At 54.2% G+C, this 24722-nt stretch overlaps 1 protein-coding gene across 4 annotated transcripts in view; it reads right to left on the bottom strand.

Moving 5' to 3' along the window:
• Positions 1 to 24722, bottom strand: part of GTF2IRD1 (GTF2I repeat domain containing 1) — a 123336-nt gene that overhangs the window by 82618 nt on the left and 15996 nt on the right. For all 4 annotated transcript variants that reach the window (XM_040260900.1, XM_040260886.1, XM_040260894.1 and 1 more), the window contains exon 2: positions 1399 to 1527. In XM_040260900.1, the coding sequence (XP_040116834.1) occupies positions 1399 to 1521 (123 nt within the window). In that variant the 5' untranslated portion in view covers positions 1522 to 1527. The remainder of the gene's footprint in view (positions 1 to 1398; positions 1528 to 24722) is intronic.

A 24722-nucleotide genomic window follows, 5' to 3' on the forward strand; every position in this document is an offset into this window, starting at 1 on the left:
AGAGTCGGACACGACTGAGCGACTGAACTGAACTGACACCCTCTCTGGGCCATGATCATGCCTTGAGTGGCAGCTCCGGCCGGGAGTCGCCCTGGTGAGGAAGCTGGAGACATCTCAGGGCCAGCAAGACTGTCCCCTGGGGCAGGGATGGTGTTCATTTCCTCTCTCTAAGATTAAAACCAAACCCTGCCGATCCTTTTCCCCGAGGCAACATGGTAAAACAAACAAACAAACAGATTCAGCTGTCTCCAAGGGGAGGCCACCAGGGCTGGAGGCGAGCCTCTGCTATGTGGTCACTTCACAGTTGAAGAAGCTGAGGTCACCACGGGGAGTGGATTCACCCAGAGGCACAGAGAATGGGGGTCACCCTTTTCCTTCTGGAAAAGGGTCGCAGACTGGATAGGGGGAGGTGATGAGCAGACAGCACTTTACCCCCTGCCCCCCTCCACTGCAGACTGCCTGAGGACCCGGCTCAAGGGCTGGGGGGTGCCAGCAGAGTTAAGGCACTGTCAATCAAGTGCCACTGCCATCCACGAGGGTCCCTCAGGACACCTGTAAAGGCCTCGTTGCAGGGCGGTGGGGGAGTCTGTCCTGGTCATGGCACGAGGACAGAGGGCCATCAGTTCCTCCAAGGAGCCTCTGAAACACCCTCCACGGCAGCACTGCCAGCCGTACTGTCCATCATGTCCGACTCAGAGACCTGTGGACTGTAGCCCACCAGGCTCCTCTGTCCATGGGATTCTCCAGGCAAGAATACTGGAGCAGGTTGCCATTCCCTTCTCCAGGAGATCTTTCAAACCCAGGTCTCTGGCACTGCAGGCGGATTCTTTGACGCTGAGCCATTGGAGATGGTCCCCTAGAATTTCTGCAGTGACAGAGATGTTCTGTTTCTACACTGTCTGATAACATGACCACTAGCCACATGTGGGCCCCCCAAGCTCCAGAAATGATGCTTAGTGTAATGGAGTCACTGAAATAGTTTATCTGGCTATCCATAAACGTTTATTTGGCTGCTCCGGGTCTTAGCTACGGCACAAGGGATCTGTGATCCTGGCTGCAGCACGTGGGATCTTTAGTTCCGTGACCGGGGATTGAACCTGGACCCCCTGCATTGGGAGCATAGTCCTATCCGCTGGACCACCAGGGAAGCCCCAGGGAGGGAGGCTTGTGACCATCCCAGGGATGGGGCTTGAAGTGAGAGAGGTGATGAAATGAAGACAAGGGGTGAGGGGACAAGGGCTGAGGTTTCACAGGCTTGATCTCACTTAAGTCTCCTGCCTGCTTGGAAGGGCAGAGGCCTTGGGGCAGGTGGGGGACACTGAGGCCTAGATCGGCGGGGCTCCTGTGAGCACCAGAGTTACGAAGGCCGGCTGTCCCACTGCCCCCCGGGGCACTCACCATGGAATCTAAGGCAGACACGAGGCTGGTGATGATCTCGTCTTTGCGGGTGAAGGCGGAGGTCCAGCGGTCAGGCCCGCAGCCGTTGGCGGGGATGTCACAGCGCTTTCCCAGCAAGGCCATGGTTGCCTGGATGGAGGGAGGGAGGCGGGGAGCAGGCGGAGGTGGGCGGGGCGGGGCACACGTAGCGTCTGTCCCCCTCATAACCCGCCAAGCCCCCCAGACCACCTCCACCTCCCAGGTGGGACGAGTCAAGGACTGGTCTTCTCCTCCCCCAAGGGTCTTCCATGCATGAAGGACTCTGAGCTCTAACAGGCCTGGAGCCGCTGCAGCCTGTACAGTGCATACAGGTGTGGGAAACAGGCAGCAGAGTAACTGAGGGTTTGTCTCCCCAAGTCTGCACCCTGGAGCCAAGCCCAGTGTCATAAGCAGTCTGCCTGGCAGGCCCTAAATGCCAGCTCTCCCCCCACACACTGCTCTGGCATGGCCCGCCCTTGCTCACACAACCCTCCATAGCTCCCTACTGCCCACGCTAGCTCTCGACTCCTCAGCTTGGTATTCCAGGTTCCAGACTTGTCCCTTGCCTCAGCTCCTCCTTATACCCCCATGCTCTGAGTCCTCTAAATGTCACCATCCTCCAGACATATGCCCACCCTTTATGGGTCTTCAGCTGTCACTGGTTCTATTGTCCAAATGCCCTCCCTGGCCCCTTTGGCATCCATTGACTGCCTCCTTAGCTTTAAAAAAAATTTATTTTTTTTAGTATTTGGTCACGCTGCACAGCATGGTGGTGGTGGTGGGGAGGTGGGGGGCAGGTCTTAGATCTCTTACCAGGGATTGAATCCCTGCCCCCTGAATTGGCAGGTGGAGTTTTAACCACTGGCCCGTCAGAGAAATCCCTGCCCCCTTAGCTTTCAATTGTCACCTCTGCTGGGAAGGCTCCCTGGATTGCCCCCTCTCCTTCCCCTTCCTTCCCAGGATGGGCCAGGCATCACTGGCCTTCCCTCTGTCCCTAAGCGACCCCATCACAGTTCCCAGGGGCAAGGCTGCTGCTGCCCCAAGGCCGTGGAGCTTCAGTCTACTTCCTGGCTGTCAGGACTGAGTCTCAGGGGTGCAGAGAGATACAGCAGGACAGAGGCCCCTTCATCCCAGATGAGGTTTCCCCAAGACAGGACTTTGCCCCTTGTCATGAGACTCCCGGAGGACAGAGCTGGGGTGTCCTCAGATCGGGGCCCCGTATCGGGGCTGCACCTGGCGGGGACAGGCCTGCTGGCCCTAAATCACCCGGCCAGGACAGGGCCCCACTAGATAACAAAGGTCAGCCTCCCTTGCCCCCTCCCCACCCCCCATCCATCCTGCCCCTCCCTTTCCTGACCACAGGAATCAGGTCCGGGGATCCCTCCCCCAGAATGCCCCAGTGCCAGCATCTTCCTATGGGCCACCTGCCCCCTCGTCAGTCCAAGCAAAGGAGAGAGCAGAGAGCAGAGACAGGGACCCTCGATCCCCTGCCCAGGCTCAGGCCTTCTAGTGCTCTGTACAGAGGCCCCAGGTGGCCACTTCTGGTGAGGGAGCAGGGAGCAGAGCTGCAAGCGTCAGAGGGAGTCTGTGAGTCCTGCCCTGTTGGCTTCCTGGCGGGGAAGGAGTCTGTGCACAAAACTGGGGCCGGGCGTTGGAGAGCCCCGGCGGCGACAGCTGGGCCTGCTGCCTTGGTGCTAAGTCCAGAGCGTCTTCTGCCACCAGAGCCGACCACCCACCAGGCCACAAACTCTATGAGGGCAGGGACTGGTCGGCCAATTCCTGCTGTACCCCAAGGACCCAGCTCAGTGTGGTCCAAACCACAGACTGTGGCCTTTCAGTGGGTCGTGAAATCGATGACACAGAACAGCAAATGTCAGAGCCTGTCACACATGACATGGTGAGACGTGTCCAACTTCAGTGATGGAAACATTCAAAGGAATCAGGGATGCGCCAGAGCTTTTCTCATGAAATTAAGACGCTTGCTCCTTGGAAGAAAAGCTATGACAAACCTGGACACCATATTAAAAAGCAGAGACATCGCTTTGCCGACAAAGGTCCATACAGTCAAAACTATGGTTTTTCTAGTAGTCATGTATGGATGTGAGAGCTGGACCATAAAGAAGGCTGAGTGCTGAGGAATGGATGCTTTCAAATTGTGGTGTTGGAGAAGACTCTTGAGAGTCCCTTAGACTACAAGGAGATCAAACCAGTCAATCCTAAAGGAAAGCAACCCCGAATATTTATTGGAAGGACTGATGCTGAAGCTGAAGCTCCAATACTCTGGCCACCTGATGTGAAGAGCCGACTCACTGGAAAAGATCCCGATGCTGGGAAAGACTGAAGGCAGGAAGAGAAAGAGGTGACAGAGGATGAGATGGTTGGACGTCATCAACTCAATGGACTTGAGTTTGAGAAAACTCGGGGAGAAAGTGAAGGACGGGGAAGCCTGGCGTGCTGCAGTCCGTGGGGTCACAAAGAGTCGGACACAACTCAGTGGCGCAACAAGAAGAGCTTGGCTCTGGACGCTGTCCTGGCCCAAGCTGGCTACTTAGTTGTAGATAAATATTAACTTTAATAACTGGCCAGGTCAGCAGTTGCCCTACGTGAGTATGGGTTCACGTCTAAATGTTTATAAAATGTATTTATTCTCCTAGGTTGTCTTACCTAAGGGGAAAAAAAATCCACAATTAACAGTCAAATGTTTTAATATCCCATTATCAGTAACTTTGATAACAAGCAGACAGGAAAGCTATGGAACATTTGAAATACACTATCAACTATCTTTTTTTTTTGGCCGCATGGCATGTAGGATCTTAGTTCCCCAAGCAGGGATTGCACTTACACCCCTTGCAGTAGATGCGAGGCATATTAACCACTGCACAAGTTATTGCCTTATTTTTTAATAAAAGCTTGAAACTGGCAGCATTAAGGGATGCTGAGGGTTATGCCAGGCCCTGGATAGGACACGCTAATGGGCCAGACAGCAGCCAGGGGCTTTCTGCGACACGAAGCCTAATCTGGGGGTATTGCGAGAGCAGCTGAGAGGCTGGCCTGACTGGGGTGCATGGAGACTTGCCCCCTCCCCTCAGCCACCCCCCTGCCCTCCCCAGTCCCTTCAGCCACATCCAGAAAGGCCTCAGGCTGCCAGCCTCCCAGCTGCTGGGGCGCAAATCAAATCAGGGCAAAGCAGGAGGCACCAGACAGTGCTCCAGGCCTGGCCTCCGGGTCGCCCCAGACGGCTGCCGGCTCCTTCCGGCAAAGGTCCTAATCCATTTAGGAAGGAGCCAGGGACTCAGGGAAGGAGGAGGGGAGTGCGGAGGGGGCTGGGCTGTGGGTCGTCCCCTGATTCCTTGTCCATCATGCTCCCAGGACCGAGAGGATCCTCCTGAGCTCCTGAGAGGGGCAGGTTCCTGTGGCTTGAGCTGCCGCCGGTGGAAGAGGGGTCGCCCAGAGTGCTGGAACAGGCTGGGAGCTGTGAGCCCGGAACCACGCATATGTGGTGAGACCTAGCCCTAGGGCTGCCAGAACCACACGGGGTCAACCATTGAAAGCCGCTATTTTCTCACGGGCAAGGTGGAAAAAGTGAAAGCGAAGTCGCTCAGTCGTGTCCCACTCTTTGCGACCCATGGATTGTAGCCTGCCAGGCTCTTCTGTCCATAGAATTCTCCAGGCAAGAATACTAGAGTGGGTTAACATTCCCTTCTCCAGGGGATCTTCCCGATCCAAGGATCAAACCCACGTCTCCCGCATTGCAGGTGAGTCTCTTTACCATCTGAGACACCAGGGAATCCCAATGTAAGGTATAAGGTGAGAAATGTGTCAGGCTACTTCTAATCTGAAAATAAGGGAGAAGAAAACCACCCAATAAGATCAACAGACTGCACAGAACAGAGAGCATGAAGTATGCTAGCTGAGCAGGAGGCAAGTGACTCAAAAAGTACAGGAGACGGTCCCTGGGGGGAACGGATGGGAGGCCAACGTCTGAGCCACGACACAGGTCACATGCCAGCGAGGATGGGGACACGATGAGGCTGGAGCAGCTAAGGGCTGCTCTGTGTCATCCAGAGAGGCCATCAGAAGTGACATCCCCGGTGACCGGCTCCCAACCTGGGGCACAAGTAGCAAGGAAGCCCTGAACGACAAGGGACTTCCACTCACGCCCAGGTTCCTTGGGGGGCAAGGTCTGCGGGGGCCGAGAGGCAGCAGTGGGGCTGTGATCATCCCACTGCAAACGTTTCTCCCAGGGTACCAGGGCCACACACCTGGCTTCCCCACCAGAGGTCCTCTCCCCGCCCCTGTCCCAGTCCCTCCCTGGCCGGGAGGCAAATCCATGGGATTCTCCAGGCCAGAATACTAGAGTGGGTTAACATTCCCTTCTCCAGGGGATCTTCCCAACCCAGGGATCGAACCCAGGTCTCCCACATTGCAGGCGGATTCTTTACCAGCTAAGTCACCAGGGAAGCCCAAGAATATTGGGGTGGGTAGCCTATCCCTTCTCCAGCAGATCTTCCCAACCCGGGGATTGAACCCGGGTCTCCTGCATTGCAGGCAGATTCTTTACCAGCTGAACTATCAGGGAAGCCCATCCCTTGTGGCTCAACTGCTAAAGAGCTGTAATTACAGAAAAGTCATTCAGTCGTGTCCGACTCTTAGCGACCCCATGGACAGTAGGCCTACCAGGCTCCTTCATCCATGGTATTTTCCAGGCAAGAATACTGGAGTGGGTTGCCATTTCCTTCTCCAGGCAACTGGTAAAAGAATCCGCCTGCAATGCAGGAGACTTAGGTTCGATCCCCTGGAGAAGGGATAGGCTACCCACTCCAGTATTCTGGCCTAGAGAATTCCATGGACTGTGTAGTCCACGGGGTCGCAAAGAGTGAGCCATGACTGAGCAACTTTCACTTTCTTTCGGCTTACACATCGTCTATTCGCTGGTGCTTCACCTCTCTCCCTCCTCTCCTGAGATGTTGTCTCCTCCACGTCAACTGTTCAGTGCCCAACAAGCAATCCAAACACAACACAGCCCACATTCCCCACTCAGATCCTCTCCTCTCCCGCCATCGGCTCAGATGCAGCTGGACACCGAGGGACCTCATCCCCGAGTCCCACCTCTCTCACCCGTGAAACGACCTGGGGTGGGGGGCGGGGAGTCCCGCAAGCTCAGCTCTGGAACGCACCCAGGTCTGCCCGCTTCTCACCGCCTCTCGATCCAGGCCGCCCTCCCTGCTCACCCACTCCGTGGCAATGGCCTCTCACAGGTCTCCCTGACCTCCTCCTGCTGCCACAGGCCCCCTGCAAACAGCAGCCACATCATCTCACGTGGCTTTCCCGCTAAGAAGCTTCCAGGGGGTTCCCACACTGGCAGAAGGTCACCTCCCTGAGTGGTAGGCCCGTGGGCCCCAGGACCGTCTGCCCCTTTCCTCGCCGCTCCAGCCCCAATGTACTGGGCTCCAGCGCTGCCCTCTTTCCGTTGCCCAGACACACCGTGTGCCCCTCGGGGGCCTTGGACTCAGCTCCTCCAGAAGAGAAGGTTCTGGCAGGTCCCTATGTTCTCCCATTGCCCCCTTCGCTCCATCAGCTCCCTGACCCAGCAGCCACATGGCGGCCCACCCCCATCTCTTCACTCATTTCCTTCATAGTGTCTGCAGCAACCTGCTCACGTGCTTCCTGCCAGATTTCCCCAACTGGAACTCGGCTCCGGGAGACCGGAGGGTGTCTGCTTTACTGTATTTTCACTGCCTCAAACGCCTGGTTGAGTTTTCAAGGACACTCAACGAATATTAGGGGAGTTAGGGACTTCCCTAGCTCCAGGCTGCAGGGGTTAGGACTCTGAGCTCCCACCGTATGAGTTCGATCCCCGACTGGGGAACTAAGGTCCAGCAAACTGCATGGGGTAATAACAAATGTGATGGTCAGCCACTTTGGCTGGGAGCCAGGATGTTCAAAAGCTATTGTCCGGCAACGACAGGCGTGCCTGGCTCCCAACAGGTAATTGCAACTGGGGGATGGCAACTTTGAATGTATTTGGATCACAGAGGAGGAATGGTCCAGAAACTGAAAGTGAGGGATCCGACAGGCGTCCTGTACAGACGCTCCTGCCACTGTGGTCCCAGGACTGGCAGCATCAGCACCACCTCGACACTTGTCAGAACGTCCAGGGTGGCTCACCTGCACATGTGAGCCTCCTTCCCTGCTACATCATCCTTCCATCACAGAGACTCGCCTAAGGCCCCAGTCAGTGGGTAGTGAGGATGAGGCCTGTCCATCTGTCTCTCTGACCCCAAACCTGGTCCTTTCCCCTTGACGTGCGCCGTGAGGACTCTACTGCTCACACTTGCCAGGATGCAGGAAGCAGGAAGACCAGCTGATGGAATCAACAGCTGATGCTCAGCCAGACTGACCGGCTCGCCCCGATTTGCCTGGGACTGTCCTGGTTTTAGCACAGACTCCCCTTAGTCCCAGGCAGAGTGGTCTCCAGGATACAGGCATCAGGAAGACCAGGAGCCCAGACACCCCTCTTGGCCACTGAGAACAAGGACAGACACCAAATAAGGGAGACAAAGCCACGGACAATAGGTCCTGCCTTTGGGTCCAAAATACCCAATTTCATCTAGAGATGAGAGATGGTCTGGGGAGCTCCTAAGGGGAGGGGACAAAACGGGGGTCTCCCAGAGGAGTGGGGGGCGCTGCTTCATCCAGGAGATCACAGCAACGGGGAGGAAGCCACTCTCCCGATGCGCTTGAAGGCCACACGGGTAGCAGACAGGACAACCTTTGGGGCTTTTATGAAGCCCCACAGAGCAGATCGGCCTTCCCTGGTGGCTCAGCGGTAAAGAATCCACTTGCTAATGCAGGAGACTCGGGTTCAATCCCTGGGTGGGGAAAGGAGGATATGGCAGCCCACTCCTGCATTCTTGCCTGGAGAATGTCATGGACAGAGGAGCCTGGCAGGCTACAGTCCACAGGGAGGCAACAAAAGGCGGAGTTAGGGGAGGTGGAGGGCAGTCCCTGGGTCCCTGGTCTGCAGGGACGCTGCTGTGTGACACTGTCCCCATCACCGGGCTTCCCAGCCTTGCTCTGCCCACCTGCCACCCACACCTGCCAGTCCAGCTTCCTAGGCCCCGCCCCCAGAAGCCCCGGGGTCTGCCTTGAACTCAGGACACTGCACGCTTCAGTGCCCCAGGGATTCTGACACGCAATTGGGTACTGGCCCTGGATAATCTCCGGGGAAGTTTCCAAGCATCTCGGCTTTTCCTGCCCGCTGCCCGCCTCCCAAACTTGCCCAGGATTCCTGGCCCAGACAGTGGCAGCTTTGCTGGCCGCCGACAGCTGGAGGCCTGCCCAGTGTCGGAGCCAAAGCTTAGCTGAGTGCTGTGTCCACGGCTGAGTCACAGCTGCCCTGATTCAAGGCAGACTTGCCCCTGGGAGGGAGGCCCCCACGGGAGCCAGGCCTAGAAAGACCACTCTGTCCGGCCCTGGGGCTAGGGTGAGGGCAAGGAGACGGAACTTTGGCAGGGGTTTCCAGTCCTAAACGCCCCACACTGGGCGCTTGGGGCCAGCTGGAAGGCTGGGGGTGGGGGGCTGTCCTTGAACTTGTCCTTACTGCTGTGCATCCCCTGGGTGCTTGGGGAGACCTCACTCTGGTGGGAACCGGACCTTCTCCAGCAACGGATGGCCCCTTCGTCCAGGGGTTCGACACCCCAATAGTTTGGCCACCTGATGCGAAGAGCAGATTCATTTGAAAAGACCCCAATGCTGGGAAAGATTGAGGACAGGAGGAGAAGGGGACAACAGAGGATGAGATGGTTGGATGGCATCACTGACTCAATGCCCATGAGTTTGGGTAAACTCCGGGGGTTGGTGATGGACAGGGAGCCCTGGTGTGCTGCAGTTCATGGGGTCACAAAGAGTCGGACACGACTGAGCGACTGAACTGAACTGAACCCTCCTTGCCCTGCTTCCCCCTCCAGCTCCCTCCTCCTCTTTGTCCACCTCCCCTGGGAGTGCCCGTTTACCAGCATGCTGACAGCTATGACCTCCATCCCTGGAGTGAAGCAGGGCCCATTCTTTCTTAAATTAGCCACTTTAAAAACATTTTGTTTTGGGCTGTGCTGGGTCTTCATTGCTGTGTGAGCAGGGGTTACTGTCTGGTTGTGGTGCCTGGGCTTCTTTACTTCAGTGGCTTCTCCTGTTGCAGAGCACGGGCGCTGGGGCCCACGGGCTTTGGTATTTGTGGCATGTGGGCTCCTTAGTTGTGGTTCCTGGGGTTTAGAGCACAGGCTCAGTAGCTGTGGCATGTTGGGCTCAGTTACTTCAAGGCATGTGGGATCTTCCTGGACCAGGGATCGAACCTGTGTCTCCGGCATTGGCAGGCGGATTCTTTACCACTGAGCCACCAGTTCAGTTCAGTCGCTCAGTCATGTCCGACTCTTTGCGACCCCATGAATCGCAGCACGCCAGGCCTCCCTGTCCATCACCAACTCCCGGAGTTCACTCAAACTCACGTCCATCGAGTCGGTGATGCCACACAACCATCTCTCTCTGTCGTCCCCTTCTCTTCCTGCCCCCAATCCCACCCAGCATCACAGTCTTTTCCAATGAGTCAACTCTTCGCATGAGGTGGCCAAAGTACTGGAGTTTCAGCTTTAGCATCATTCCTTCCAAAGAACACCCAGGGCTGATCTCCTTCAGAATGGACTGGTTGGATCTCCTTGCAGTCCAAGGGACTCTCAAGAGTCTTCTCCAACACCACAGTTCAAAAGCATCAGTTCTTCGGCACTCAGCCTTCACAGTCCAACTCTCACATCCATACATGACCACTGGAAAAACCATAGCCTTGACTAGACGGACCTCAGTCGGCAAAGTAATGTCTCTGCTTTTAAATATGTCATCTAGGTTGGTCATAACTTTCCTTCTAAGGAGTAAGCGTCTTTTAATTTCATGGCTGTAGTCACCATCTGCAGTGATTTTGGAGCCCCCCAAAATAAAGTCTGACACTGTTTACACTGTTTCCTCATCTATTTGCCATGAAGTGATGGGACCGGATGCCATGATCTTCGTTTTCTGAATGTTGACCTTTAAGCCAACTTTTCCACTCTCCTTTTCCACCTTCATCAAGAGGTTTTTTAGTTCCTCTTTACTTTCTGCCATAAGGGTGGTGTCATCTGCATATCTGAGGTTATTGATATTTCTCCCGGCAATCTTGATTCCAGCTTGTGCTTCTTCCAGCCCAGTGTTTCTCATGATGTACTCTGCATAGAAGTTAAATAAGCAGGGTGACAGTACACAGCCTTGATGTACTCCTTTTCCTATTTGGAACCAGTCTGTTGTTCCATGTCCAGTTCTAACTGTTGCTTCCTGACCTGCATACAGATTTCTCAAGAGCCACCAGGGAAGCCCTTTAATATTTATTTATTTGGCTGTGCCAGGTCTTGGTTTTGGCATGGCGGGATCTTTAGTTGTGGTGTCTAATTCCGTGATTGAACCCGGGCTCCCTGTATTAGAAGCATGGAGTCTTAGCTACTGGGTCACTAGGGAAGTCCCCTGGGCCCATCTTAAAGGTGGAAGAAAACCAAGTCCCAGAGGGATGACATGTTTGCTCAAAGTAAGTGGCGAAGTCAGGACGAAATTCGGGACATCTGATACACATTCTGTTCTCTTTCTGCGCCTCCCTGGGGCAAGACCCTAATTCAGGGGAACCCCAGGCACAGGGACAGCCCAGCTGGGTGGCTGGCTGATGAGACCTGTGGGCTGGCCCTGCTCATGGCTGGAGGCAGGTAGGCGAGAACCAGGTCAGGGCTTATGAACTTGACTGAAGGAGCCCGGGTGCCAGTCCTCCATGCCATGAGGGACCTGGGGGCACCAGCAGGGGACACACAGAGGGGGCCAGAGTCAGGGCAGGGGGTGCCTGGCAGGGAGGGGGAGAGCCACAGGGCTGCTTCTTAGGTCCCAGGACTGGGTTAGACCCCAAAGCACTTAATTCTGACAACAACCATCCTCATTTTTTTTCCCCCTTTTCTTTTTTTCCCAGTCCTTACACTATCTTCATCTTTTTTTGGAACTTTTTAGTTTGTATTGGGGTATATGCTAAGTCGCTTCAGTCGTGTCTGACTCTTTGCAACACTATGGACTGAAGCCCACCAGGCTCCTCTGTCCGTGGGGATTCTCTAGGCAAGAATACTGGAGTGAGTAGCCATTCCCCCCTCCAGAGGATCTTTCCGATCCGGGGATTGAACTCCTGTCTCTTACACCTCTTGCCTTGGCGGGCGGGTTCTTTACCACTAGCAATACCTGGGAAGCCCAAACAGCCGATTAATAATGTTGTGATAGTTTCAGGTGAACAGCGAAGGGACTCAGCCATACATACACATGAATCCATTCTCCCCCAAAGGGCCTTCCCTGGTGACGCAGACAGGAAAGAATCCGCCTGCTATGCAGGAGACCTGTGTTCGATCCTTGGGTCAGGAAGATCCCCTGGAAAAGGGAATGGCTACTCACTCCAGTATTCTTGCCTGGAGAATTCCATGGACAGAAGAGCCTGCAGGCGACAGTCCATGGGGTCACACAGTCAGACACGACTGGGAGCAACTAAGCGTGCACGCACACATTCTCCCCCAAACCCACCTCCCATCCAGGCTGCCATATAACACCGAGCAGAGTTCTCTGCGCTCTACAGTAGGTACTTGTTGGTGATCCACTTTAAATATACCATCCTCATTCCACAGAGGATTTCAAGGCTTGAGCGTCCCAAAGCCAGGATGCAGCAAAGCCACGGCCTGAGTCCAGATCACGCTGGCTAAGCCCGGTTCCTTCCACCCCACGACTGAGCCTTCAACTCACTTCCCCCTGGAGCAGTGAAAGATTGGTGGGCTTGGCTGGCTGGCAAAGAGGGGGCCCACCCGGCACCCTGCTTCCTTATCTGAGAGACCCCAGTGCAGGCGCAGGTGAGGAGACCCCTGGGCGGATGGTCTGTTTCTCCTTCCTGGGCTTGCAGGAAGTGAGCTTGTCCCCAGAACCCAGGGCCACTCTGGCGGAGGCCTTCCCTGGCCAGTGGCCCAACTGGGAATCCCCAGACCTTCAAAGTCAACCCAGAGGTTAAAGAGTGTGTCCTTAAAGAGGTGGAGGTGAGTGAGCTTCTGCGTTCGAAAGGGGACGGGTTAAAAAAAAAGAGAGAGACAGTGTGTACATAACACACAGAGAACAAGAGCAGCCCCTAGCCAGAGTGAGACCGAGAGGCTGGACCCCACCAGGCTGGGGACGGTGACCTGTCCCTCTGGCTTAGGAATGAACCAAGATACAAACGCCACCAGCCCTCCTGCAAACAGCCTGTCCGGGGAGGTGATGAACGACGAGCCACCCGCGGGCTGGGTGTGCAGCAGCCGAAGCCCTCCTCCCACATGCCTACATGTCCAGGTCCCCCCGTATCAAGGGCACGTGTGGTGGGCGCCCCTCCTTCCCTTCCATACACAGTTTTTGAACTCCGAGGGCTACATTGGGTGCTCGGCGGCCATGCAGCAAAGCCACAGTGGGAAAGAACAGAGAGCATACCCACCCGGCCATCAGTTGGGACCCAGTCCCCAGGCAGTGCGCTCTTGGGGGATGGGGGCAGCCTGCAGCAGCTTGACAGAAGCTGGAGGCCTGGCTACTACTGTGGGGAGCCCCCAGGGGAGATGCTTCCTGGCCCTCCCTTCACCCCCATTCATTTACTGCACAGCTCCTAGAAACACCTCCCTGCTGGCCCAGACAATAGGGTTTGACACGAGGAAAAAAGGACTATCTCTCTTTCATTTAAATAATTTCTGTTTGTTTAGCCTCAGGGGAGTCAGGGTTTCCAAACAAGGTTTCCCTGAGTTGATGACTGTTGAAAGGATTTTGAAGAGTGAGTAAGAGTTCTCTGAGAACAGAAGTGGATAGATAGTATTGTCATTTCTGCGGAGAGAGGCATAGGCAAGAAGCTTGGCTTGGAGATATACAACCCTCATTCTATGAGTCAAGGGAAGTGTTTGGGATTGGTTGGTTTGTTCATTTATTTGGCTGTGCCAGGTTTTAACTGCAGCACGCAGGATCTTTTTAGTTGTGGCATGCAAACTCTCAAGGGTGGCATGTAGGATTTAGTGCTCTGACCAGCAATCGAACCTGGGCCCCCTGCACTGGAAGCACAGAGTCTTAGCACTGGACCACCGGGGAAGTTCCCCCAACTATCTTTTGACCATAATTGCAGGAGAAACCCGAAGCAAGAGCCATCTTGCTGAGTCTAGTCAAAACCCACACTGTGTGACACTAGAATGAGAAATGACTGTTGTTTGATATTGCTAAGTTTGGGGCTATTTGTTATGCAGTGACAAGTAACTGACACACCCAAGGGCAGAGTATGAAGGTGCAGGCCCATCCCCAGGGGGCAGCTGTTTGGGAGAATGAACAGAACTTGAATATATACTTAGAATGTCCACAGGCACGTGGGCAAGGCCACGCCAGTGTGGGGCAGAGCTGAGCTGGGAAGAGAAGTGAGGTTGCTGGGAATTTCCACCCCCTCCTTCTTCCTGCTGCTGCTGCTAAGTGGCTTCAGTTGTGTCTGACTCTGTACGACCCCAAAGACGACAGCCTACCAGGCTTCCCCATCCCTGGGATTCTCCAGGCAAGAACACTGGAGAGGGTTGCCATTTCCTTCTCCAGTGCATGAAAGTGAAAAGTGAAAGTGAAGTCGCTCAGTCGTGTCCGACTCCTTCTTCCCAGTTGGTATATATTACCAGAGAGTCCTTCTATAAGAATGGCTGCTCACATTTGCCCTTAAGGACCTGTGGTAGGTCCCCCAAACAGTCATGTCTGAAGCCTGAAATGTCACCTTTTATGGAAAAATCATTTTTGCAGATATGATTAAGTTAATGACCTTGAGATGCAGGGATTATCCTGGATTATCTGGGTGGGCCCTAAATGCCATTACATGTAAACATTTTTTAAATTAATTAAAATTTTTTTATTTATTTAATTTGGCTACTCTAGAGCTTAGTTGCAGCATGAAGGATCTTTTTGTTTTTAGTTTGGGCATGGAGGATAGTTTATAGTTAAAGTTGCTCAGTCAAGTCCGACTCTTTGTGACCCCATCAACTACAGCCCACCAGGCTCCTCTGTCCATGGGATTCTCAGAGTAAGACTACTGGAGTGGGTAGCCATTCCCTTCTCCAAGGGATCTTCCCCACCGAAGGATGGAACCTGGGTCTCCTGCATTGTAGGCAGATTCCTCACCATCTGAGCCCCCAGGGGAGCCCTGAGATCTTACAGTTGTAGCACTCACACTCAGTTCAAGTGGGTGGGATCTAGTTCCCTGACCAGGGATGGAACCCAGGCCCCCTGTGTTGGCAGCATGGAGTCTTAGCCACTGGACCACCAGGGAAGTCCCCACGTATCTCGATACAGCGACATAAGGAGGTGTGACAAACACAGAAGGTCACGTGAAGACAAAGCAGAGAGATGGGAAGATGCTGGCCTTGAGGACCAGAGTGATGCGGCCACAGCCATGACACGCCTGCAGCCACCGGAAACCAGAAGGCAAGTGACAGATGCTCCCCGAGAGCTGCTAAAGGGAGCACGGGTTTTGGCTGAGTGGTGCTGATTCAGTTCTGTTCTCCAGAACGGCGAGAGAATAAATTCGGGTTATTTCAAGGCACCAAGTTTACAGTAATCCATTACAGGAGCCTCCAGAATGAATCCAGGACCCTTCACTCACCATGAAAGTGAAAGTCACTCAGTTGTGTCTGACTCTTTGCAACCCCATGCAGTCCATGAAATTCTCCAGGCCAGAATACTGGAGTGGGTAGCCTTTCCCTTCTCCAGGGGATCTTCCCAACCCAGGGATCGAACCCAGGTCTCCTGCATTGCAGGCAGATTCTTTACCAGGTGAGCCACCAGGGAAGCCCAAGAATACTAGAGTGGGTAGCCCATCCCTTCTCCAGCGGATCTTCCCAACCCAGGAATCCAGCCAGGGTCTCCTGCATTGCAGGCAGATTCTTTACCAACTGAGCTATCAGGGAAGTGTATGTTAGTTGCAAAGAGTCGGACGCAACTGAACGACTGACTCTCTGTGACGTGACCCCGTGGGCTGTAGCCCGCCAGGCTCCTCTGTCCATGGGTTGCCATTCCCTTCTCCAGGGGATCTTCCCGACTAAGGGACTGAAATGCATTACAGGCAGCTTCTTTACCACTGAGCCACCACATCCCCCCTCACAAATTCTGGGCCCCATCCTCGACCTCCTGGACACACATTCCTCAGCTCAGACCTCTACAAAGCTCAGACCTGGGTTTGTTGGAAACTTCTCCCATCCCTTCCCTATGGGAAATGCCAGAAGCCACTGCTGGAAGAGCTAAAATTCTTCCGGATGCCGGGGAGCACCTAACTGAAGTCTCACTGCCCGATGTACCAGCTGGGCACTAGAGCCCGTGGGGAAAAAAAAAATACTATCACCACGCAAAAGGCAAAGGCAAGAGCAGATACACCACCCAAACACGGCCCCCGCACCATCCGCTGCCATATGCCTGTGTTTCTTGAAAAAGAAGCTTGACAGAACAAACAAAAAGTATTTTCTCCCTTCCTGAGGTTGGGGGGGCATCCCTTCCTCCCACCCCCAGCAGCCCTACTCTCCACTGCATATCCTGTCCCAGGGGCTCCCCAGTGGGGAAGGAATTACCCGGGGCCCTGAGTTCTCACCCCCTCCCCACTGCCCACCGATCGCTGCAGCTGGCAGAGAACAAAAGAGGCCACAGCCCTGACTTCCACTCCCGTCTGCCCAGGCTGGCTTGACTCGGGCAGCTGGAGCAGGGGGTCTTACAGTGGCTGCTGTACTATGAAAGACAGTCAGGATTTTTAAAATTTAATTAACTGTATTTATTTATGGCTGCACCGGGTCTTCGTTGCTACACGCGGGCTTTCTCTAGTTGCAGCGAGTGGGGGCTACTCTTGCTTGCAGTACGCAGGCATCTCATTGCAGTAGCTTCTCTTGCTGCAGAGCAGGGGCTTCGGAAGTTGTGGCTCGCAGGCTCTCAGGTTGTGGCGCACGGGCTTAGTTGCCCTGAGGTACGTGGGATCTTCCAGAGTAGAGATGGAACCCATGTCTCCTGCACTGGCAGGCAGATTCCTAACCACTGGACCGCCAGGGGTGTCCAGCCCAGATTTCTGGTTGAGACACCTGAATCACCATGCCACCTCTGACCCCTAGTCTTTTCTCTCCTCTCTGCTTCAAGAGTGTCCACTGTGTCCTGCCACCTAAGGGTAGGTGCCCAGGGCGGGGAATTTTGGTGATGCTGAGCCTTAGATCAAGATGATCCCAATCCCTCTCCTGGGACTGGTTTAAAGAGAAGCACAGAACCCACTTCTAGCCACTGAGACATGAAGCACGTAGCAAAGTTTCCCCTGCTCCAGTACTCTTGCCTGGAAAATCCCATGGATGGAGAAGCCTGGTGGGCTGCAGTCCATGGGGTTGCTAAGAGTCGGACACGACTGAGCGTCTTCACTTTCACTTTTCACTTTCATGCCTTGGAGAAGGAAATGGCAACCCACTCCAGTGTTCTTGCCTGGAGAATCCCAGGGACGGGGAGCCTGGTGGGCTGCCGTCTATGGGGTCGCAGGGAGTCAGATGCGACTTAGCAGCAGCAGCAGCAGCAGCTCTTAGAAAGGGACTGAAGTGAGGATGTCTGGACGGCCTGAAAGTGACACCTCCAACCATGACAGCCATCTGAGGACCACGAGAGGGACCACCCAGGAGGTGGAGCCATCACACAGAGGACGGCAGAGTTCACTGGTAGGAAAACCGGGACCCCCGGGACTCAGGATCCACCACCTCCGGGCTTCAAGCTGGTTGATGAAAGTCTGTGTTTTGTAAGTTGCGCTCAACGCAAGTTTCTCCTTCTTGCAGCTAAAAGCATCCTAGTTAAGTCAACCTTTACTTTTTGCTGTTTAGTCCGTAAGTCGTGCCTGACTATTTCTGACCCCGTGGACTGTAGCCTGCCAGGCTCCTTCCTCTGTCTGTGGGATTGCCCAATCAACCTTTACCAGTTGTAAAAAAAAGAAAAAAACACTCACTGAATTCTCTGGCAGTCCAGTGGTTAGGACTTGGTGCTTTCACTGCCGGGACCCCAGGTTCGAGTCCCAGTCGAGGAACTAAGATCCTACAAGTCACAGCCAAAAAAAAAAAAAAATAGATCCATTCGTTTTTGTCTCCTGGTGTATTATATAACAGACCAACACTCCCTTTCCAACTGGCACTAAAGAGTGGCCATCCCACTGGTGATTAATGAACAGGAAGAGTCTAGGGTTCTGGGGCCGCTGGTACAGCCGGCTCACTCAGCCCTTACCTGATGCTCTTCTCTCCTGCCCACGGAGCAGGCACTGACTGTCCCACCCGTCCCCCTGCTGCCCGGTGGCCCGCACTCCCTTGAGGCCAGGATGACCAAAGCCACCACCTAGGATGGAAGAGCCAGGGCAGGGAAGGCACTGCTCTCCCTGAAGTCGCAGAAGGCTGCCCCAGGGCTGGGCCACCCGCCTCCAGACTCCTCATTACAGGAGAAAACAAACCCCTCACTTCTCAAGTCTCTGTTTATCACATTACCTACAACCGATCCCAATGCTAACGGAAACGGATTCCATGCATGCATTTTCATCAAATTCAGATTCACTTCTGCTTCCGCGTTAGGATACAGCTCTTGTGTTACTGTCTTCTTTCTACCATCCTCCTAGATAGTTTATATTTCTTTATCAGTCTTTCAAATCACTTCTGAAATAAGGCGGGATATAAAGCAATGAAAATAAATCCATCCATTAATCCTCTTGTTTCTTTGGCTGCGCGAGTTCTTCATTGTGGTGCACGGACTTTCTCTAGTTACGGCGTGGGTGGCTTCTCTAGTTGGGATGTGTGGCTTTAGTTGCTCCGAGGCACGCAGGATCTTAGTTCCTGGACAAGGGATCAAGCCAGCGTCCTCTGCACTACAAGGCGGATTCTCAACCACTGGACCACCAGGGAAGTCCTCCAATAACTTTTAGAAAGCCCTGGTGCCAGGCACTGTTCCAGGAGAGAAAAGCCCTGCCTTGCAGGAAGTAAGCTATTTCACCTCCCCAGACCTTGCCCCCAATGCAGCAGGCCCAGGCTCGATCCCTGGTCAGGGAACTAGATCCCACATGCTGCAACTGAGAGTTCGCAAGACACAACAAAAGATCTCACGTGCCACAACTAAGACCCACTGGAGCCAAAAAAAAAAAAAGACCACACACGCGCGCACACACACACACACACCCCAAAAATCTCAACTAAAAAAAAAGTAATAACATTGACAGCAGCGGCTACCATTTACCGAGCACTAGCAAGGGAGCCCGCGATGCAGGCCTGGTGATGTCCGTCGTCCCCCCAGCCCTTGGTTCCGTGACTGGCTCCTGAAGCCCCACGCTAGTCCAGCGGCACTGACATCACTCTGGTGGAGGGTACAGGGACACAGGCTTTGACTCTATACAGGAAGTGCTTCCCCACGGCGAGGGCTGTTCCCAAATGGTGGGCCCAGGGGTTCTCCATCCCTGGGGGTTTTCCAGTGAAAGCTGCCCACTTACCAAGGCCTCTTAGAGACTCGGGTCTGTGGATGTTTTTAAAGAACAGATGGGCACTACCTGCAAAGATCCTTCCGTCAAGTCACCTGGCCTGGGGGTAACGAGGGCAGAGATCAAGGACCATTCACGTCCGCTTTATGTAGAAAGTGAAGCAAGTGGGACTTCCCTCGTGGTCTAGTGGCTAAGACTTCACGCTCCCAATACGGGGGGCCCGGGTTTGATCCCTGGTCAGGGAACTAGATCCTGCACAGCCAAATGAAGATTGAAGACCCCCTGTGCAACTAAGACCCGGTGCAGACAAATAAATATTTTTTTAAAAAAGGGAAGCAAGCTGGTCAACAGGACCACAGAAGCAAACTTCACCCACTAAGAAAAGCACTCTTAGTGTCTCTAAGTGTATAGAATCCTAGCATTCAGGGAAGGATGGACTCTCATCCTGCCACCTCCATGTATCTCCGGGGAAACCAAGATCCAGAGGGCACAGACTGTACCTCAATCCCTGCACACCCGGCACACGGTCGCCCCAGAGCATGGCATGCTCTCCTATGAGCTTAAGTACTGCACTGGTTGCAGAGTCCTTCCTCTTCATCGGAGCAGGGCCTTTAAGGAAACACACTTTATGTCTTTGAAAACAGTCAATAATTCAGACGGTATCTTGTTTTCAGCGTACTCATCACATGCTTGCCTTCACTGCGTTCTCTCTGGTGCCTGGTCTGTTGAAAAAGACATCAGATGTATGAACTAACCACAGTGACAGGCCACACCACGGCTGAAATCTCTCCAATATGATGAAGGAATCCAGGCGCGAAAGATCAGGCTGTAGGAGCCCCTTTCAAACACAGGCTGAACTCTGATGTTACAGGTCAGGATGGTGGTCATGTTGGCAGGAAGGCAGGGTCGGGTGATTGATGGAAGGGGGCATGATAGAGGCTTCTGGGGAGCTGGGAATTGCTCTGAGCTTGATCTGAGTAGTTATCTGGGTGACTTGGTTTCTAACATTCATCGAGTTGCTGATTTATATGTAGCTTTTATTTTTCCCCTTAATAATAAGTTTTTAAAAAGACAGATTTGGGATCCCCAGTTACACAGCAAAGTTGTCTTGGACTTCCCTGGTGGTTCAGTGATTAAGAATCCACCTGTCAATGCAGAGGACACGGGTTCAATCCCTGGTCCGGGAAGAGTCCACATGCCAAGGGGTAACTCAGCCCAAGTGCCGCAACTACTGAAGCCCACTTTCTGGAGCCTCTGGGCCACAACAGGAGCAGCTACTACAGTGAGAGGCCCATGCACCACAACGAGAGTAGCCCTGCTTGCCATGACCAGAGAAAGCCCGCGTGTAGCAACGAGCACCCAGCACAGCCTCAAATAAACATAATTTCTAAAACACCTTAAGAAAAAACCCAGAAAGAAAGTTGTCTTGATAAGTCTCCAGAGCTTTAACCGATTTGCCACCCTTTGATCCAACCCTGAATATTCACTGGAAGGACTGATGCTGAGGATGAAGCTCCAATACTCTGGCCACCTGATTCAAAAAGCCGATTCATTGGAAAAGACCCTGCTGCTGGGAAAGACTGAGGGCAGGAGAAGCGGACAACAAAGGATGGGATGGTTGGATGGCATCGCCAACTCTTCGGACACGAGTTTGAGCAAGCTCTGGGAGATGGTGAAGGATAGGGAAGCCTGGTGTGCAGCAGTCCACAGGGTCCCAGAGTCAGACACAATTGAGAGACTGAACAACAACAATCCTTTGACCCAGTCCTTTTCTCAATTTAGACTCTTTTTTCCTCGCCACACAGCTTGTAGGATCTTGTCTCCCTGACCAGGGATTGAACCCAGGCTCAGCAGTGAAAGCTCACAGTTCTAACCCCCTGGACCATCAGGAAATTCCCTATCAGTGTATCCTGAGAAAATTACCCAAAACACAAAGATTTATGTACAAGATGTTTCACTCAAGCAGGTTGCTGCTGCTGCTGCTAAGTCGCTTCAGTCGTGTCCGACTCTGTGTGACCCCATAGACGGCAGCCCACCAGGCTCCCCCGTCCCTGGGATTCTCCAGGCAAGAACACTGGAGTGGGTTGCCATTTCCTTCTCCAATGCATGAAAGTGAAAAGTGAAAGGGAAGTCGCTCAGTTGGACCTCTGTAAATAAACACACCAGCACACAAGAATGAGAAATGGCAGGCAACCTAAGTGCCCCACGGGGGCTGAAAACCAGCTTCGTACAGACAGACGATCTCACGGAAAAGCCTAGATGGAGATTCTAGACGTTTTATCTCCAATGGGCGGCATCCACAAATGGCCTTCTCCCCTCTACTGTTCTGCAGTTTTGTGGTCTGAGATGAGGAGTATGACTTTTTGCCATTTGGAAAGAAGTAACAGAAAACATATTCTTAAAAAGTTGTTTTTTTGTTTTTAAATAACCAACCCACTTGCCGCCCCATGCCCAGCACAGGAAAGCAGCCCAGGCCAGCCGAAGGGCAGACTCAGGGACACACGTGCATCACGGCACTTCCTGGGAAAACCACAGAGGGCTTCCCCGTTCCTGGAGGAGGCCTGGCCAAGCAAAGCCCCGTCTCCAATGAGCCCTGGGTCCTGGAAGGCAGGGCTTTACCCCTCCCAGGTGGGGAAGGGGACTCATGATGGTGTTCTCTTCTCACATGGGGGCCCCCAGGACCAGGCTAGGGCCATGCCTGCACTCTGGGCACTAAGACAAGGAAGGGAAACCCTTAAACCCAGGCTGTGCCCCAGAGGAGACAGGGCGGGTGCTGTTGGCAGCGTCGAGTGTCTGGGTCACCCTCGGGCCTGCCCCAGCAGGATGGGAGGCTGGGCTCTCGTGGGCAGACAGCTCCCCAGGGTCAGGTTTCCACTTCGTTATTTAAAGCCCGGCTCAGGCTCCTCGCGGGCGGGCAGGGGCGGCCACCGCCTGCGTGACCAGGATGAGCAATCGCGATCCTGACTCGGGCCCGCGTGCCTATGGCAACTGGCCTTGTGGCCTTGGAGACTAATCTCCAGGCTGCCAGCCGGTAGATGCCTCTCCGGGCGGGGCGGCGGCTCCCTGCGGAGGCCCCGGGCCGGGGAGCAGGATCGGGCCCTCTCCCAGCCAAGGATGGGTCATCTGGCCTTGCAGCAGGGCCAGGCTGTAAATACACAGGTTCCCACAGCCACAGCCCCTGCCGCACTCCACCTCTAAGGCACGATCACGCACGTGGGGACGTGACCACACGCACACACACACCAGAACCATCACACTTCTTCCACAGAGCAGAGACAGACAGCAGGCGCTCCTGCTCTGGAAGAGAGACCCAGGCTGGGAGTTGAAAGGACAATTAAAACAGGTTCAGAAAGAAGAGATTAAAACAGGATAACACTTCTTGATTTGAGTGCTGGTTACATGGGGTACTGGAGAAGGGAATGGCAGCCCACTCCAATATTCTTGCCTGGAGAATTCCATGGCCAGAGGAGCCTGGTGGACTATAGTCCACGTGGTTCAAATGACTTGGACACGACTGAACGACTAACACATACTAGGTGGGCTTATATACATAGGTTAAGGGCCTCCCCAGTGGCTCCGATGGTAAAGAATACACCTGCAATGTGGGAGACCCGGGTTCGATTCCTGAGTTGGGAAGATCCCCTGAAGGAGGGACTGGCTACCTACTCCACTATTCTTGCCTGGAGAATTCCATGGACAGAGGAGCCTGGTGGGCTACCGTCCATGGGGTTGAAACAAGTAGGACATGACCGACTGACTAACATGCGTACACAGCTGAAAATTCACCACACTGGATACTTTCTATGCATTTTACTGTAAGTAAATTATACTTTCATCAAAGGTAAAAAATGAGTTAAATGCAAGAAGCACAGGATGGCAGGAGGCGGAATCAGGGAAGGCTCCTTGGAGGAGGTGACACCCAACCCAAGTGCAGGGTCATGTCACAGGGGAGCAGGGGTTTGTGGGGGAGGGCAGAGCCAGGGGAGCGATACCCAGGCACTGTTCATCAACAAGGGGGACCACTGCCCTGCCCCCTGCTGGGCCCACCTCCTTGGAATCAAATGCTGAGCAAATACGGCAGGACTGTTTGAAGGAGAGCCAAATTATCCGCTGCCCGGAAAACCCAACCAGCCTGAGCAGAGCAGTGGATGGGGTAGGCAGCCAGGCTCCCCACGGCTGGAACATTCAGGGCAGAGCAGGAAGTGGTGGGTGACGATATGGGCACGGCCGCTGGGGTCAGGCCAAGGACCTCAGAAAGGCATCATCCTTTACGGCAGCGGTCCCCAACCTTTTTTGGCATGGGGCACTGGTTTCGTGGAAGACAATTTTTCCAGGGATGGGGGTGAGGATGGTTTCAGGCGGAAATGCAAGCGATGGGGAGCGGCAGACAAAGCTTCACTCGCTCACCTGCCGTGCAGCCCAGTTCTTAAGTTCTGCGGACGGGTACCACGGGTTGGGGATCCGGCTCCAGGGCATGGGAACCACCAACGGGTTGGGAAGTTCAGGGGAGTCCTGGCAGGTGAATTTTAGGGGGCAGGACCAGAAATGGGGAAGTGGCACCTGTCAAGCTTCTGCAATAGTCTGAGCCTGAGATGGCCACATCTCAGGGCGAGGCGGGGGTGTGTGGGGGTGGGCAGGTTTGCCGAAGGAGTGGATGGATGTGATTTGACCAGCAAGCAAGGCAGAGTTCCGCAGTTGAGGGGTTGGGGGTAGCAGTGGGGCTGAGGAAGCCTAAGGAGACACCTGGAGTGACACCTGGGTTTCTAATCCTGCTGATGGAGTGGATGACGTGCCCCCAGCTGAGCAGGGAACAGAAGGAAAAGGCTGGACAGGAGGCTGAGGGCGGGCCTGGCATCCCCAGGGATGACTGCAACCCAGGGTTGATCAGGGCTTGACTGGGAGCCCTGGGCGAGAGGGACAAGATCTGATACGGGGTAGGTAGGGTGGCAGCCAAGGCCGTGCGTGGACTGGCGAGCCTGGGAGAACACAGTGGGAGAAATCAGGGAAACCGGGACTAGAGAGAGTCAGAGAGTCAGGGGAGGGGAGAAGGTCAGAGGTCAGAGGTCAGAGGTCAAGGGGTTGGGCAAGGAGCCTAGAGGAACACAAGGCAGGCGGGCAGCAAATGGGTGGGCTGAGGGGAGTGGAGGCAAAGAGCTGAGTGGAAGTGGGTGGAGGCTGGTGGGGTCCATGTGAGAAAGGAGGTGTGCAAAGTGCTGCTGCTGCTGCTGCTAAGTCGCTTTAGTCGTGGCCGACTCTGTGCGACCCCATAGACGGCAGCCCACCAGGCTCCCCCGTCCCTGGGATTCTCCAGGCAAGAACACTGGAGTGGGTTGCCATTTCCTTCTCCAATGCATGAAAGTGAAAGTGAAGTTGCTCAGTCGTGTCGTGACCCCATGGACTGCAGCCTACCAGGCTCCTCTGACCATAGGATTTTCCAGGCAAGAGTACTGGAGTGGGTTGCCATTGCCTTCTCCAACGGAAAGTGAGGTGGGCTCAAAAGGGCTTCATTCTTTTTTTCTTAATTTATTTGGCTGTGCTGGGTCTTAGTTGAGGCACACAGGATCGTAAGCTGAGGCACGTGAGATCTTTCAGTCGAAGCAGTGGGATCTTCAGTCACAGCATGCAGGACCTCAGCTGAGGCATATTGGATCTAGTTCCCTGACCAAGGATCGAACCCCAGCCCCCTGCATTGGGAGAGCAGAATCTTAGCCACTGGCCCACCAGGGAACTC

The sequence above is a fragment of the Oryx dammah genome, unplaced genomic scaffold, assembly GCF_014754425.2.
Source record: "Oryx dammah isolate SB20612 unplaced genomic scaffold, SCBI_Odam_1.1 HiC_scaffold_2, whole genome shotgun sequence".
NCBI lineage: Eukaryota > Metazoa > Chordata > Mammalia > Artiodactyla > Bovidae > Oryx > Oryx dammah.